Source organism: Panthera tigris, chromosome C2 (assembly GCF_018350195.1).
Source record: "Panthera tigris isolate Pti1 chromosome C2, P.tigris_Pti1_mat1.1, whole genome shotgun sequence".
Taxonomy (NCBI): domain Eukaryota; kingdom Metazoa; phylum Chordata; class Mammalia; order Carnivora; family Felidae; genus Panthera; species Panthera tigris.
In genome coordinates this window covers 146,252,736-146,269,715 of record NC_056668.1, presented here as the reverse complement: position 1 = coordinate 146,269,715, position 16,980 = coordinate 146,252,736, and the positions used below count along the sequence as shown (strand labels likewise).

The 16,980-nt window shown below is 45.6% G+C and overlaps 1 protein-coding gene across 1 annotated transcript in view; it reads left to right on the top strand.

The window, feature by feature from the left end:
• Window positions 1-16,980, top strand: part of OSBPL10 (oxysterol binding protein like 10) — a 306,044-nt gene that overhangs the window by 213,121 nt on the left and 75,943 nt on the right. The window contains exon 5 of the mRNA XM_042998798.1: window positions 13,438-13,648. Coding sequence (XP_042854732.1) covers window positions 13,438-13,648 — 211 coding nt within the window. The remainder of the gene's footprint in view (window positions 1-13,437; window positions 13,649-16,980) is intronic.

Below are 16,980 nucleotides of genomic sequence, written 5' to 3'. Positions count from 1 at the left end.
TTCCTCTTCTGCCACTTTTCTCCCCCCATCTTCCTCCCTACATTCCCCCTTCCTTTCTCTTGCCTTCTCTTCTCTTTCCTCCCTTTTTTCTCCATTTACCCACCCAACAAACGTTTGTCGGGCATCTCCTGTGAGTAGAGTCCTTTGATGAATAAGGTCTTGTGGGCCCTCCCCACAACATGGCGGTGGATGAATTGATTGGTTCAGTCAGCAGGCTGGGTCCTGGAGTTAGTCATGTATGGAACTAATTATAATTTAATAAGTTCTATTTGTGTGTTTATTGATATGACTAGTGGCCATGCATTGCACACTCTTACACTTGGCTTTCTTAAAAAGTGTGTACCAGAGTCTTGAGGAAGTGAGGAAAACAGGAATGGATCCATGCCAGTTCATTCTGTTGTTGGAAAGCAGTTTTCAACGCAGGCCTCTGCAAAATGTGGTTAGCTCTTTCGTAAAGTGCGGTGTATTCTATATCATTATTCTGTCTCTTATTTGAGCACCTTGAGGATTACATTGTAAGCAGTTTGTGTGCAGGAATCGTGTTCTCTCTTTTGTATAATGGTGACTGCAGTGTCATTTCCTCGGTGGAGATACAATAAATATTAATTACTGGTGGCTTATCCCTCAACATAATTTTCCTTGTCAGATTAATGAAGCAGATTCCTGATAAATGCGTTTGTCTCTCCAGAGTTTCATTTGCCAAGCCTTAAATGCTATAAAGGATTTGCCTGGAGGCAAAAAGTTCTTGTCCAATCCCCCCTCCCCCCCTTTTCAAGTGCCCTTTGGAGATGCATTTCTTTCCTGAAAATAATTGGCACAAGTGAAATTAATTTTAGCTGGAAAAGAGAACAGAACTGTTATATTCTTGTCTGCTACTTTGGGTTGATATTGGAACTAAAAACAGTAAGTTTTGAAAGAGAGTAGCAGGCATTTAGTAGGTCGAGCGAAGGCCCGGTGTGAAATAAATATGTGCTACTAAGCTGAGGATAGGATACAGCTGTCTATTGGCAGGTTTCCTTCAGGAATTCTTAAAAACAAGCTCCTCTCTCTGCAAAATAAAAGAATTTCCCAAAATAGAGATTAAGTAACAAGAAAATGAGAAGTTCTTTGAGAAAGGCCGAGCATGGTTGTGGAATATGCGTGAACACAGGTAAAGCAGGCTCGAGAAAATGGTTTAATTTCCTACTTGCTCATCTTTGGGTGGTGGAGTTACGTTCTCCAGAAGGTGAAACCTGATAGGCCAGCGAGCGTTTTTGAGACATGGCTGGTCAGCCAGAAGACCTCTGAAGCGGATCAAAAAGACAGCCTTTCAGTTTCCTTTGTTTTACGTACGTGACGTATGTTCGATAGTTTCTGATTAGAAAATGGCCGAGAGGAACTTAAACGCTTACTGAAGCTTCCACCGCTTTTGCAGGACAAATACTTACCCTTGACTATTTAGGTTTTCCTTATGAATCACTCTTTCTTTCTGGGGATTTTAGCCAGAGTTTGTGGTCTAACCTGTTCTCATTCAATTCAGAGTGAATTGGCCAGTGGATCAGCCAGCTTGCTCCCAAGCACCTCCTTCCTTTTAGGTAGAAGTTAGTGCCTGGTGGGCATCGAACTGTGTGTGTGTGTCTGTGCACACGCGCACAGAGCGCATGGTGGTGTCCTCGTGCCCCCTGGGAATGGGGCACGGGGCAGAGAAGTTTGGATCCAGGACAGTGGACTTGGTCATGACATCTCCACGTCCGTGGATTATGATTCGGGCCCCAGGGTTGTGTAAAAGGAGGGTCACGATAACCATCCCTTCCCCTGGGCCAGGGCAGGGCTGGGCTGGGAGGATAGGAGATTGTGACCGTGTAAAGGAAGAGCGTGAGAAGAGAGCGGGAAACGTGGTTCCTGCTTTCTGCTTTGCTCTTGAGCTTCCGTGTTGGATTCAGGTTCAGACGCAGGGCCCGGGGCAGGCTTGAGAAGGTGGCCAGATGCCCTTCCCTTGTCCTGGGGAAGGACGACGTTCAGGTGAATCTGCTCCCTCTGGCCCTGTGAGGCTTTGGGGATCTCGGGAACAGTTTCCCGTTGTTGCGTTGTCCCTGGGACCTTTTAGGAGAGAAGCGTGGTGTCTTCGAGAACTTTCTGGATCCACGTGATTCTCCCGGTAGCCCTTTCACTCCCTTTGCTCGGGACTTGAGCTTTCTCTTCCGGGGGTGGTCCCGCCTTCCACATTGTTGCTTCCACCCGGAGGACAGGGACACCCTCTGGACTCCCCTTCATCTTACTTGCTTGAGTTTTCTTTACTGGGTAGGGAAACTTCCTGTTTATAGAATATACTCGACGTATAACATTGTGTAAATGTAAGGCGCACAACACGTTAATTTCATATGTTTCTGCATTATAATAGGATTGCCCTTGTGATGGCATTTAGTGCCTTTGTCACATTACATAATTATCCTTTCTTTTTAGTTGGTTGGAGTAATTAAGTCCTAGCCTACTAGCAAGTTGGATGATTATAGTCCCATATTGTCTAAATTAGCCATACCGCGTACTAGCTCTCTGGGACTTATTTACAGCTTATTGCTGAATATGGAAACTTCTTAATGTCTCTTTACTTCACATTTGTTGAGGGGCGTGTGCAACGAATTAAAAAAATGAGCTGCTGTTTTTATGTTTTGGGTTTTTTTTTTTTTTTTTTTTGAGGGGGATGATGCGGGGGAGGATTACCAGTGGAATCGGTTAAGAGAAAAAGGTGGTCAAGAGGGAGAAAGAGGACGGCTCCCACACTGCTGAGGGAATACAAATGGAGAGTTTTTGCAAGGATGAGCTGGCAGTGTTTATCAAAAATTTAAAATTAATGCTAAGTACCCTTCAATCCAGCAATTCCTCTTCTAAGAGTTTATTTTAAGAAAATCATTATAAATTTATGCTGGGATTTAGCTAGAGAGAAGTTTGTTGAATTGTAATTTGTCACAGAGAAGAAAAGACCTCTTTGTGATGTCCAGCAGCAGGAGGGAACCGGGAAATAAATTGTGGCACGTTTGTGTGATAGAATGGTCTGCAGCCTTTTTTTTTTTTTTTTTTTTTTTTTTTTTTTGAGAGAGAGAGCGCACAAGTGAGCGAGGGGGCAAAGAGAAAGGGAGAGAGAGAGAGAGGAGTGGGGTTCACGCGATGTGGGGCTCAAACTCCCGAACTGTGAGATCATGACCTAAGCCGAAGTCAGATGCTTAACCGACTGAGCCCCTGGTCTACAGTCTTTTTTATATAGTATTGTCAAAATTTATTGACAAGGTATATGGAATAAGAAAAGGTTATGAGCGGTGCTGTGATGCACAACCATTTTCATTAAAGGTACATGCAGAAATACGTTGTAAGCACGTATACCGAAATCGTAATGTATCTTTTTCTGCTTTGACCGAAATCGTAATGTATCTTTTTCTGCTTTGGGTTGTGTTACGGTATTGCTTCTTTTGATTATTTGTTTCTTCTGTGGTAAGTATTACTTCCGTACAAGGAAAAAAAAAGAGGGAGGAAAGATGTTTTCAGTGAAAACAATGCGGAATAGGGGGTATTAGCCTGCTGTGGGTGGCGCTTCTGCCCGAGTCCAGGTTTAAGGGTGTGGTGCCCGGGAGGCCAGCCTTGTTTCCAGAGAGTTCCTGCTCCTACATCTGTGCTCAGCACCCCGTCCTGGCCTGTCTTTGTGTGTGGGAGGCAGAGAGTGCAGATAAGTGCGTAATGAAGAAGACTGATTAATTACTGATCCCTCGCCTTCTACCCCAAATCCTGCTGTTGGACGTAGGGTTCTCTTTGAGGAGATAAGGGAGAACTCCTTTTGTATCAAGTACCCCTCGTTACTAACATGTTGACACTTAGTATTGACACAGAGAATTAAAAAGTAACAGTTTTTTTTTTTTTAATTTTTAATGTTTCTTTTTGAGAGAGAGACAGAGACAGAGTGCAAGCAGGAGAGGGGCAGAGAGAGAGGGAGACAAAGAATCCGAAGCAGGCTGCAGGCTCGGAGCCATCAGCACAGAGCCCGACGCGGGGCTCGAACCCACAAACTGTGAGAGCGTGACCCAAGCCGAAGTCGGAGGCTTAACCGACTGAGCCACCCAGGCGCCCCAAACAATAGCTTTTAACCCGTGTGTAGGCAACTTCTGTTACATAATCCTGAAGACGCTTTCTCCACCTCAGTTTTTCCTGCGGCATAAATTACATGAGGACAAGGGATGGTGGGTTTGCAGGGAAGGAGCTTTGACACTAAAGCCAGGGTCTGCTTTGCCAGGAGTTAAAAGTCTTACACAGTGTAGCCGTTAAAATGAGGTCTGTCCTTATTGATGTGGAAAGATAACTGTGGTGTGTATGTTAGTTTTCCAGGGCTTCAGTAACGAAGTACCACAAACCCAGTGGCTTAAACAATAGAAATTTCTTGTCTCACAATTCTGGAAGCCAGAAGTGCAAAATCAAGGCACTTGGCAGGGTGGGTTTCTGCCGATGTCTAGGAGGGAAGGATCTGTCCTGGTCTGTTTCCTTGCTTTATCGATGGACATCCTCTCCGGGGCCTCATCATCTGCCCTCTGTGTCCATTGGGGTCCAAATTTCCTCCTTTTATAAGGATACCAGTCATAATGGATCACAGCTCCCTCTAATGTCCTCACTTTAACTTAATTTCCCTAAAACGAGCCAATCTCCATATAAGGTCACTTTGGAGGTACTGGGGTTAGGACATCAACATAGGGATTTGGGTGGGGGGGAGGACACAATTCAGCCCACAACAATGTATTTTCCCACTATTTATAAAAAAAAAAAAAAAAAACAAAAACAAAAACTGTACCCGTCGGAGAAATCTCAAACAGAACACATTAGAGAAGATGATGTTGAACCTCCATGTCCCCCCCCACAGCTGCAGCACCCCCAAAGCCAACGTGGTTCTATCCTTACTCCTCCCCACTCTCCCTGCCCCTTTCCAAAATCTCAGATTATTTTTAAGTCAATCTAAGGCATCACAGATGATTCATTCTAAGTGATAAAAAGTTAAAAAAATTATAAGGGATGATCCTTTTAAAATAAAATAATTTGTGGGGCGCCTGGGTGGCTCAGTCGGTTAAGCGTCCGACTTCGGCTTAGGTCATGATCTCACGGTCCGTGGGTTCGAGCCCCGCGTTGGGCTCTGTGCTGACAGCTCAGAGCCTGGAGCCTGTTTCAGATTCTGTGTCTCCTTCTCTCTGTGACCCTCCCCCGTTCATGCTCTGTCTCTCTCTGTCTCAAAAATAAATAAACGTTAAAAAAATTTTTTTTTAAATAAGAAAAAAATAAAATAAAATAAAATAATTTGTGCAGGATGAGTTAGAAGAGTCACAGTAATACCAGACTATTAATGGTGCTTTTACTTATTTCTAGGAAGTGGGATTACAGGTAATTTTTACTTCCTTCTTTGTAACTGTTTTCACTGACTGTGTTGGGATGGTGGCTGATGGAGTGAGCCAGCCTTTTGCAATCAGGGAAAAACAAAAAACAAAACAACCTTCCCCCCCCAAAAAAGAGCCAAGCTATTTCCAGGTGGTAGCAAAGTGGGGGGAGGATGAAGAAACCATGGAAGAAAATTGATCATAATTGTTTTATGAGGCAGGAAGTAGTATTTTGCTTCCAGAATATGAGAAGGGTAGAGGAGGAAGTACACAGGGCCGTGTCTCGTCGTGTAGAGGGTATTGGAATGTGGGGACAGCCATGACAGGTGACCTCAGCCAGCACATCTGGCCTCTATGAAGTTTTCCTCCAGTTTCCTGTTGGAGAAGTGAAAGTGACAGACCGACAGAACCCTACGAGTCATTTGGCTGTGAATGCGATTATCTCTTATTTCTTGAACATCTCAGTATGGGTTTGCTTTCTAGGAGTTTGAAAAGATAAAATCTGCATTTCATGTGTGTGCAGTGAGGGGTTATTATTGGGGTTGGTGAGGAAATGATTGTAGAAAACCCAAAGGTGGAAGATAGGACAGGAATCTGTTTTTAAGAAATAGAGCAGACTCATCCCACATCTTCAGAAAGTGTTTGAATGTGTATGTGCACATTTCAGAATTTTGCCTTTGCCTTCTGCTCTTGCCCAGCATGGGCTCATTTATAAATAGCACTGAAGCTTGATAGCAATCACATACTTGTTTAAGCTTTGGAGGGACCAGAACAGACTGGATCTCCTTCATCTCTGGATTGGTCTTTCAACCACTCTTTTTTTTTTTTTTTAAATGTTTTTCATATTTGTTTATTTTCAGAGAGAAAGGGCACAAGCAGGGGAGGGGCAGAGAGAGGAGAGAGAATCCCAAGCAGGCTCCGCACTGTCAGCACGGAGCCTGACGTGGGGCTCAGTCTCATAAACTGTGAGATCATGACCTGAGCCAAGATCAAAAGCCCGACGCTCAATGGACTGAGCCACCCAGGCGCCCTGATCTTTCAACCACGCTTGTCTTTGGTTTCTGTCCCCCTCATCTCATATAATAAAGGCCAGGTGTCAACATGTTGAACTTAAGAATGCCATTAGCCTGTCCTGCCTCCTAGGAATGGGGTGAATGGAGAAATCTGGAGCCATGGCTTAAGTTATTTAGTGATGGTCCACATCAGTGATGACACCATGAAGCCCAGAGCAAAGTGGGTTTCTCTGTCAATTTTCTAAAGGAAGAGTAGCTTCTGTTACCAAAAAGATGAATGGATAGTGCTCAGCACTCTTCCATTTGGCCAGTTTAGATCTGCTTACAAAGCAGTCTTCAACTTGGAAGTGGAAGTAGGATGTCTGCACTTTCATAGCTTTGCAAAGAAGGCAGACTTTTATGTCCTAAGGCGTAACAATGACTCCAGCCCTGATTCTCCCCTCCACCACCCAGAGCTGAGGGTAAGGGGAGATCCTTCCAGAACAAGCACCTGTTGAGAAAGCCGAAGATGCTCTCTCCCCCCTGGAGGCACCAGGTCTGGGGACCCTCCTTCTGTCCCCTCCACACCAGCGGGACCAGTGGAGGCCCTTGAGGCAAGAGATAGACTAAGCAGATCACAATAGCGCCACAGAGGCTCTGAAGTTAATTGCTCTTGAAGGCACACGCCATAAAAGTAGCCTGCACGCTAAACATAAACTTGATTGCCTACTAAGAAAAAAAATTCAAATCAGACTTAAAAGCTCCGAACGTGATAGCCAGGATGTCTAGGCTACAATAGAAAATCACCGTCCTGCCAAGAACCGGTAAAATCGCAACGTAACGTGAATGAGAAAAATAACTACCTGCTGCCCAAACTGAGGTGGCTCAGATGTTAGTTTTATTGGAACAAGTTGCCACGCTCATCTGTGGGTACCTGGTCTGACTGCTTTCAGGCTGCAGTGGCAGAGTCCGTGTCTCACACGGACACCCAGTGGCTCCAAAAATCCTTAAATATTTTCTTTCTGACCTTCTACAGGAGTTTGCTGACCCCTGCACGAAGGCCATCGAAGACCTAATGGTCAATTTTTTTGGAGATGTTTGCTTCTCTCCCCCTCCCCCCCTTTTTTTTTCTTTCCTTTGGTTTATATTCTAGAGCATTATGTTCCCTACACTGATTTCTCCATTCTCATCCTGTGTTTTCTTAACTTTCTTCTTTGTAACCTCGTGTGTGTAGCCCGCAGCCTCCCGCCATTGGAGATGGACCCCATTTCCTCCCATTCATCTTTGTCCCTTATGGCCACTGTCAGCTTTCTGAACCCTATTGGGAGATGTGGATTTGGTAAGATCTGTCCACTAGATGGGGTTTTCTTTCTCTTGCTTACATAATAAGCCTTGAGAGATTTTTGGGGTCTACATGGTGTTTAGGACTGTGTTTGGATGGATAGAGAGAGGTGTCCCAAAGGGGCCCAGGACCCCGCCTAAAGAGACTCTTGGTAGGTTATCATTCCGGGGAGGTGCTGTGCCGAGAGGGAGTAAGAAGGAAGGTCGGATGTCAGGTAGGAAAGTCAGCAGGGAGAAGAGATTGTTCAGGTGTGAGGCCAAGACTTACCGTGCTCCGACACTCAGGAGTTTGGAGGAAATCTTTGGAGATTGGAATGCGAGCTCTCCAAATATCAACCACACAATCTGTTGATGAGGCAAAATGACCTTTATTATTTACCACTGTAAAGGAGAACGCCACATCCACAGGGCATTGTCCGTGTCTCTGAGTGGGGAGGGCAAAGTCGGAATTCGAGAATTTGAAGTTTGGCTTACAATACAGGGGCTCGATTCCAGTTAGGTACAGATCAAGATACAACAGTTCGGGATTGGTGGGAAAAACTAGGCAATGATTTTGAGGCAAGGCATTCAAAGGATTTTAGGGTACAAACTGTTGGCAGTTTCCTTTACGGATTTGATGGACGTTTCAGGAAGCTTCTATAACGAGCTATCAAACCATTTTTGGGATGGGAGTCTCTTGGAATATTAAAGTAATGCTAATGAGGACAGTGGAATAGTAAATATATGTTAATGGAGGCAGTAAGGTCTCTGTGTTTGTGTGAATGTGTCTGTGTGTTCTAAAGATCCTTGGAGCGTGGCTTTGAACCTTAACTGAGGACTTTGGCCGCGTGAAGAAGTGCCTAAGTCCGCCAAGAACTGATCCCTGACCCAGAGGGGAGACTTAAAAGCGGCTTCTGAATTCCACCAGGTGAAGGGTAAATGCTAAACCAAGGCCACCTTGAAGTTGGCATCTAACTGGTCTACTTCCAAGCCTGACAGATTGAGTCACTGAAGGTACTGGGAATCTGTGAGCCCGGGAGGCTCTCCCAACCGCACAAGCAGGCCCTGAGAACTTTAGGAAGCGGAGTCCATGTTTGGGAGGTGCCTGATGCTGATCCTTTCATTATTAATGGATTAGTGACCGAGCTGGTGTTCATTGATATCTGGCCTGTCAGGCCTCTCTCTGAAAACCTGCCCCCGGGTTTGCAGCTCTGAACAGTCTGAAGCAATCGAGACCCTTGAAGCCCCTGTCGCCGTCTGCCCCCTTCAGGTCTCTCTTCAGCCCAATCCTAAGCTCGTTGAGCTGAATGTCTTAGGTTTTAGTCTCTTTATCGTGGTTTCAGGTGTCAACCAAGAAAGAATTCATTAAAAATTGAGGTCACCGGGCATTTATTTGGGTAATTAGAATTGCAATTCGGAGACACAGTTCTGGTAGAAACCTGACTCTTGTTTCAAGGGAGACAGAGAAGGGGTGGAGTTATAAAGGCAGAAGGTTGAGCGCAGTTCTCTGTTCGATCCTCTCTACAAAACGGGGATTGAAACTAGGTTAATTGGGATTGGTGGGGTTAATATGCAGACTAGGGGTTGAAACTTGTCAGAGCTCACTGGCTCCTTTCCAAGTGAAGAATGCCAATGAGTCAGGCCTCAGGGTGCGGAGGGAGTTAAGTCCAGGCTGCAGGCTTGCAGCTGGAAAAAAGTTCATGGGTTCTAGAATGCACGTAAATTCCTCCTCCCTGATGGCCCCTGACCCTGTTTTAGAAGAGACTTAGCTAGGCTTGCTGACTCCTTTTTGAAATCTGTTACACAGTTTTATTGAAATAAAGCAATAAAATCTGCAGCCACTGATTTTGTTAGCATTAACTCCTATGATTTGTTTTTTGTAGTGCATATACCATTATTTGTGCTATGAAAAATGGGCCATAGCATAGCATTCCCCCCCCCCCCCCCCCGCCGGGAAGTTTGCTTATCTGTGAAGTTCAATGTGACCTACATATGGTTGATTTTACAAACCTCAGAGCTGACATTTTCAGGTGTGGATCTCTGAAATTTCATTTGGGGGTACCCTGTACACCTATGTTATAAGATGCTGATGCCCCAGATTCTGGAATGCCAGAAAGAGACGAAACTTGGTGCATTTTGTTTTTGTTTTTAAGTTTATTTATTTTTGAGACAGAGAGAGACAGAGCATGAACGGGGGAGGGTCAGAGAGAGAGGGAGACACAGAATCGGAAGCAGGCTCCAGGCCCTGAGCCATCAGCCCAGAGCCCGACGCGGGGCTCGACCGCGAGATCGTGACCTGAGCCGAAGTCGGCCGCTCAACCAACTGAGCCACCCAGGCGCCCCTGTTTTTGTTTTTAAAGACCATGAATGACTCATGTTGGTGTGCTCCAGAAAGAGCGTTAAGGGCTCTGGTTTGAGACTTGCGTGATTAAGGTAAGCGGTTCAAAGGCTGGTGGCAGTAGGTGAGCCTACTCGTAGGTGCTTGTGCCTTGTTCTTCCGTCGATGAGCCTGTAGGAACCTTGAAGGAGAGAGGGAGCGCTTTGAAGAACTTGCTGTTGGTATTGTTGCGTCCAGCTTTTTGGTGCCATGTACATCCATCTTCTCATAGGTGCCCTTAATTAAAAGTAGATGTGGAAAAAGCTGAAACTTGTTCTTCTGAAGTCTGATGAAACCTCTTCGTCAGTGCCTGTTGGTCTTAGAAATGTTGGAGCCACAGTAACTGTGATATACCGTTAAATCACAAGACTTGGAATCCCGCCTTTCTTTGTGGCTCCACTCAATTTCTTTTGGAGCCTGATGAAACTCATGTGAGGGTGACATCAGTTGTGTCATTAAACAGTAGTTCTGTTTTGCATCACATGGAAAGGGGGGCAAAAATGAATCTTGAGGAAATGTCCACAATGTGTGTCAAGCACTGTGCTAGGCTTAGTTTGAATATTTTCAGAGAGCAGATTCCATTTCTGGGCATGTGTCTCTGTTGTAATGGAGTAGAAGATTCTAGAAGTCAGTTCTGTGTTTTTATTACCTGAGATTTACCTCACATTTTATTCAATACTATATACAATTGGGATACATTTCTTTTTATTGATTAAAAACAAATGTATCCCATCTCGTTAATGGCTTGATTTTACTCACCTTTTCTCTTGAACGTTATGGTATCATCCATAATAGTCAAGAACATAATTTATTATGTTTCTTCGTTACATTTTCTTCCCTTTTAACACATCAATTTTCTAAGACAAGATTTTATGGTAGGAATTTGCGGAAATGTTGACTACGACAAATAGCTCAAAATCTACTGCTGTTAGTTCTATATATAGAACTGTCAGAGAATACATAAACACTTTATCTACTGCAAACTTAAATTTAGCCAGTTGGTAATATTTCTTGGTGAACCTAAACTTATAATGAAGGTATTATTCTTTACTAAATCTTCAGCCGTTTGTTGTTAATCGCATAGAATGATTTCTGTAGACTTTGTGTCAAAAGTCAGTTCTTTTGTACCTCTGAGAAGCGCGTGACTAGGGATTCATTTATTCATTCCGCAGATATTTTACTCTACTTGGAATATACCCTTGAACAGCACAGATACGATGGTCCCTACTTTCATACTAGCACAAATGAACACAATAAATAAGTAAATTTTAAGTCAGGTTGGAAGGTGGTAAGTGCTATGGAGAATAATTAGTAATGAGGATAGGGGATGCCAAGGGCTGGGCTGGAGATGCGGATTTTTTTTTTTTAAGATTTTATTTTTAAGTAATCGCTACACCCAATGTGGGGCTCAAACTCACAACCCTGAGATCAAGAATCATATACTCCACCGACCAAGCCAGCCAGCTGCCCCTGGAGATACAGTTTTAAATCATGTAGTTCAAGGGCACCTGGGTGGCTCAGTCATTAAACATCTGACTTCAGCTCAGGTCATGATCTCATGGTTTGTGAGTTCAAGTCCCATATCAGGTGAGCTCAAGCCCCACCCCCCCCCACCCCACTTTGGGTGAGCTCAAGCCCCGCTTTGGGTGAACCCTGCTTCTGTCTCTCTTTCTCTTTCTCTCTGCCCCTCACTCACTTGCACTCTCTCTCTCTCTCTCTCTAATAATAATAATAATAATAATAATAATAATGTGGTTCAAGAAGCCTTGTTGAGGAGGAGGTGGCTTTTAAGCAAAGACCTGAAGGCAGAAATAAATACTTATTGAACCCCTGTTGTGCCCCAGGTACTTTTTTTTATAGGAGCCAGAATGGCCAGATGTGACCTCTGTTATCTGCCAAAAAAAAAAAAAAATAATAATAGTTTGCATGGCCCAAGGATTGGCGTGCACACTGAGGTGACAACTCCAAGCCATGTCTGTGCAATAGCCTTAACAGTGATTTAGAAAAAAACCATCTTTTCAAGTAATGACGCCTATTTTGGTAAGTAGAATTGCAATGGATGAGGTTTTTGTTTTTTGCTTTTTTTAAAATTTTTTTTATTTCAGCAGATCACTACACAGACACAGCAGGTATCTGTTTTCAAAAAGAAATAGAAAAATAAGGCGTAGCACAGAATGAGTTTTGTGTCCAAGTCCAGCGGCCTTTAAGAGAATTATTGCTTCTCCCCACCTGATACCATCATGATGATAAAGCAAGGATCCTCCAGGGAAGACAGTGACAGAGCGAGTTATGGCTTCAAATTAAGGATGGCTGTTGTTGGGTGGGGGTGGGGTGGGGCTGAAAGAACAATGGCCCAGAGTCTAGAAGCCAGCAGTTGGCTGTAGCCTGTGCTGTTGAGCAGCCCCCGGGACCTTGGGCGGGTTGCTCTGCCTCCCCCACTCCTTAGAGTGACTGCTTATTTGCTAGATGCGTGCTCGATGCACGTCATCTTGTTTGGAAAGTTGTGGAACGTGAGGGCCATGAACCTCACAAGCGAACCCATCAAGTTTCTTTTCTAGCTCTTGACTTCCTTTCTCCTTGATGTGTCAGTTCGAAGATGCAGTTAGCCTCTGGCTTATCTGCCGCTTCTGAATTGAATCCAGGGCACAAAATGCGGTTCTTTACGGTTGTCCTAGCTTTGGCTCTGACGGAGGGCTGGCCCTAGAGTTCCTGGGTTTTCTTTCCTCCTGGTGTCTCACACGGTGTTAGGAGAGAAAGTCTCATCCGACTTAGCATTTTTGGGGTGGTGTGGTTCAGTGCTGGCTTGACTGTGATCTCACTCCTACCCATGCCAGCCTGAAATTTCACTTCCGTTTCTTGAACTTCAAAAAGACTGCCAAGGACATGGGTGCTGGAGCTGGGAAGAAAAGCAAAGACTCAGCCTAGCTCTGAGGCAAAGCTGTGCCTCATCCACTGTCTCAGATAACCTTTCACATTTCAAGAGCCTTACCGGTGGCTCCAAGGACTTCTCCCTTTGTTGTATTTATTGTTCACTTGCCTGCAGGGGACGAGTAAAATGATACATGCAGATGGCCCTGATGGGCCCTTTCAGCTGGACAGTTCTAAAATGCTCCTGCGATCAGAGCCGCTGCTGTGTGCCTTTGGCTACATTCACATAGATGTCACCTGGCCCGCCTCGTCCGAGGACTGCTGTGTACTGAACACCCTCCGAGCTGACTCCCATGTCACTTGCGGTCTGGGGGCGCCCGTTCCTCTCCCCGCTCCCCTCTGTTGTGCCGTCCTCTGGTTTAATGAAGAGCTGCTCCCCAGCCTGTCGAAAGGCGGACCGTTCACTCTCCCCTCCGTGCCGTCTCTTCCCGTTTTGTAGATGATGAACCAGGTGGAAGGACAGCAGAAGAACCTCGTGCACGCCATCGAGTCTCTGCCCGGGTCTGGCCCCCTCACCGCCTTGGACCAGGATCTGCTGCTCCTGAAAGCTACCTCCGCCGCTACCCTCAGCTGCCTGGGGGAGTGCCTCCACTTGCTACAGCAGAGTGTGCACCGGGCGGGCCAGCCCGGCCACAAGCCGGGGGCCTCAGGTAAGACCTTCCAGCGGGCCCTGCTGTGTCTGCGACTGAGTCCTGTGTGTGCGCGTGTGTGTGCGTCTGCCCCCGTGGCCTTCCTCCTCTAAGTCCTCCATCTATCCACCTTCCATCTGCCGATCCTTTTTTTTTTTTTAAATGCTTTTATTTATTTATGTTTCGAGAGACAAAGCACAAGAGCGTGAGCGGAGGAGGGGCGGAGAGAGAGGGAGACAGAGGGTCTGAAGCAGGCTCTGTGCTGGCAGCACAGAGCCCGATGCGGGGCTCGAACCCACCAACCTTAAGATCGTGACCTGAGCCGAAGTCAGATGCGTAACCGACTGAGCCACCCAGGCGCCCGCCTCTGTCCGCCCTTTTATTCCTTCTGTTTCCGCATTTGTCCCTCCCTCCTTCTCTACCCAGATTTGGGATGTGTTTCTCTTTGACCAGTTAGAACTCTCACATCCCATGAAACATTTAACCAACACGTTGACACGAATACAGCGGAACTCCTTTTAGACTTGCTGCTGTCATGTTCTGTATCTCATTCCATTTGTGACTTTGCACGCAGCGCTGCATTTTTGAGACACATTGCCATACGGTCCATTTTTCTGACCGCGCCTGCGATGTGCGTCCACCGTGATTCGCGCCACACTCTGCCGAAGGACACCCGCACTGCTTCCTGCGTTCTGCCCGGCTCGCCTCGCTCAGCGCCTACCTACCTGCGTGTCCCCTCGTGGACCTGCACGAGCGTTTCTCTGAAGCACACACTGGAAACACTTCTAATTCTTGATCAAGGACCTGGAGATGATGAGGCATTCCCTTAAGATGCCCAATCCTTTTGGAGGAGTGTTTAATCAATAAGCAGATAGGAAGGTATTAGTGAGGATTAAATTCAGTGATAAAGGTGAACATAGCCGAGGCTGGTCATGTCGTGTGTAATTATAAAGCATTAGAATGAAGAGACCCAACAGACGCCTCTTTGAGCTTTGTTGCCGGGGACTCACTTAATGAGGAAACGAGGCAACTTAGGTGATTAAAGAGAAGCTAGGGTCTGAGCGACAGTCTGTAATTCATGCTGTTCTCAGGTCTTCTTTGCCCTCCGTTTCACTGAGGTTAAGAGGGATGTTGGTTTTCCAGAGAAGTTTCTTGGTGTCGTACCCAGCATCATTTACTGAGCTCCGATCCTGCTAGTATTTGGCCTCTGATACCCGTTTTTTGAAATCGTCACAGACTAGATGCATCATGCCCCTCGTTCGCATGAGATGCTGAGGCTCATAGCAGGAAAATGACTGGCCCATGGCCACTCATCTAAGTAGCAGAGCTGAGGTGAGAGACGGGCACTCCCCATTGGGCCTTTGTTCAGTTCAGAACACACCACCGGTGGCCTCTGGGTACCTGAAACGGGGGCCGGCGACACTGTCTTGCTCACGTCACAATTTTCTCACAGACGGGTATTTTGTTTTCTTTACTTTTCTCTTTATTTGGGGGAGGAGCAGAGAGAGAGAGAGAGAGAGAGAGAGAAAGACCTAGAATCCAAAGCAGACTCCAGGCTCTGAGCTGTCAGCATAGAGCCCACCGTGGGGCTTGAACTCACGAACCGTGAGATCGTGACCTGAACTGAAGTCGGACGCTTAACCGACTGAGCCACCCAGGCGCCCCTCTTTACTTTTCTCTTTAATAATTTCAGACTTTTCAGAACATTACAAGAATAGTATGAAAAAATTCTCTTACATCCACCTCCAAATTGCCCAAACAGTAACATTTTATGACATTTGCTTCATCACCTTCCCTCTCTCTCTCTATAGCATATTATAATTGTCTAACCACTTCAGAGTAAGTTGCAGAAATGATATCTTCATTCTCATGCTTTAATGTATTTCCTTTAAAAAAAAAGACTATATCATGTCCTTGATATAATGTCTCCTATACAATGACAGTACAGTAAATTAGCATGGATGCATCCTATTCCCCAGTCTGTAGACCTTACTAAATTTTGCCAGTTACTCTGTGAATGTCCTTCATAACAAAAGAAAACGTTTCTGGTGCAGGATCCAGCCTAGGAGACGATGTGTGTATATTCAGGCACAGAGTAAAGATGCCGAAACCTGCTTTTCTTTCTTCTTTCTTCTCTACTTGAAAAATGGAACTTTAATGCTGAAGTCCCCATGAGACTCCTTGACATTTTCTGACCTGGATGGAGTCTCAGTGGCCCTGTTGGGGCTTGGGCAGATTCTGAGTTATACTGGAGGCTATTCAAGGTGTCCGTGATCTCTCCTGTAGTATATCATAACTTCTGGCCTTTGGAACCTAATGGGCACATTGAAGGATCTTTCACCGGTAAATGTAAACTCGGACCATATTGTTACTCCTGAAATGAAGCCCTTACATCTTCCTTCAGGGTTAGTTTCTAGCAGATTTCCAAATTTTTTTTTCCTGATTTAGGGGGTTGGAGGGACAAGGCTCAAGGTGGAATTTCAGAGGTAATGAGAGGTTGAAATGGAAATGATCTGGGAGGACCAAGCAGTGTCTCTGAAATTGTGTCTTGTACAGCGTCACCTCCTTGCATCTTCCTTGCCCGTTCCCGTGCCCCTGCCCCTGCCCCATTTGACTTTCCATCTTCTCTTATTTCCAGCCACTTTTTTTTTTGTTGTCGCTATATTTATTATATTCACGCTAAAAGCATATTCATCCAATGATAGTCCGCAGACTTACTGGTCACTAACGTTCTCCCGTTCTTCCTTTCCTCATTTTTATTTTTAATTGAGCATAGTTGACCTACTGCCCTAGAATAAATTAGTTTCAGGTGTACAACATAGTGATTCAGCGATTGTATACACATTACAATTACAATGACAATATATATACATTACAAAATGCTCACCACCGTGAGTGTGTATTACAGTGTGATTGACTCTATTCCCTATGTTGGACTTTTCATCTCTGTGACTTATTTTATGACTGGGAGTTTCTACCTCTTCTTCATCCCCTTCACCCACTTCACCCATCCCCCCTCCCCTCCCCTCCCCTTCCCTCCCCTCCCCTCCCCTCCCCTCCCCTCCTTTTAACCATTTTTTTAAGTTCATTTATTTATTTTGAGAGAGAGAGACAGCATGAGTTGGGGAGAGTTGGAGAGGGAGGGAGGGAGAGAGAGGGAGAGAATTCTAAGCAGGCTCCACACTGCCAGTGCAGAGCCCAGGGTGGGGCTCGAACCCACAGAGCCATGGGGTCATGACCTGAGCCGAAACCAAAAGTCGGATGCTCAATGGACTGAGCCACCCAGGGTCCCCCTGACCATTGTCACCAAGGGATTTGGCTGAAGGTTGAAGAATAGAGGGAGCATGAGGCAT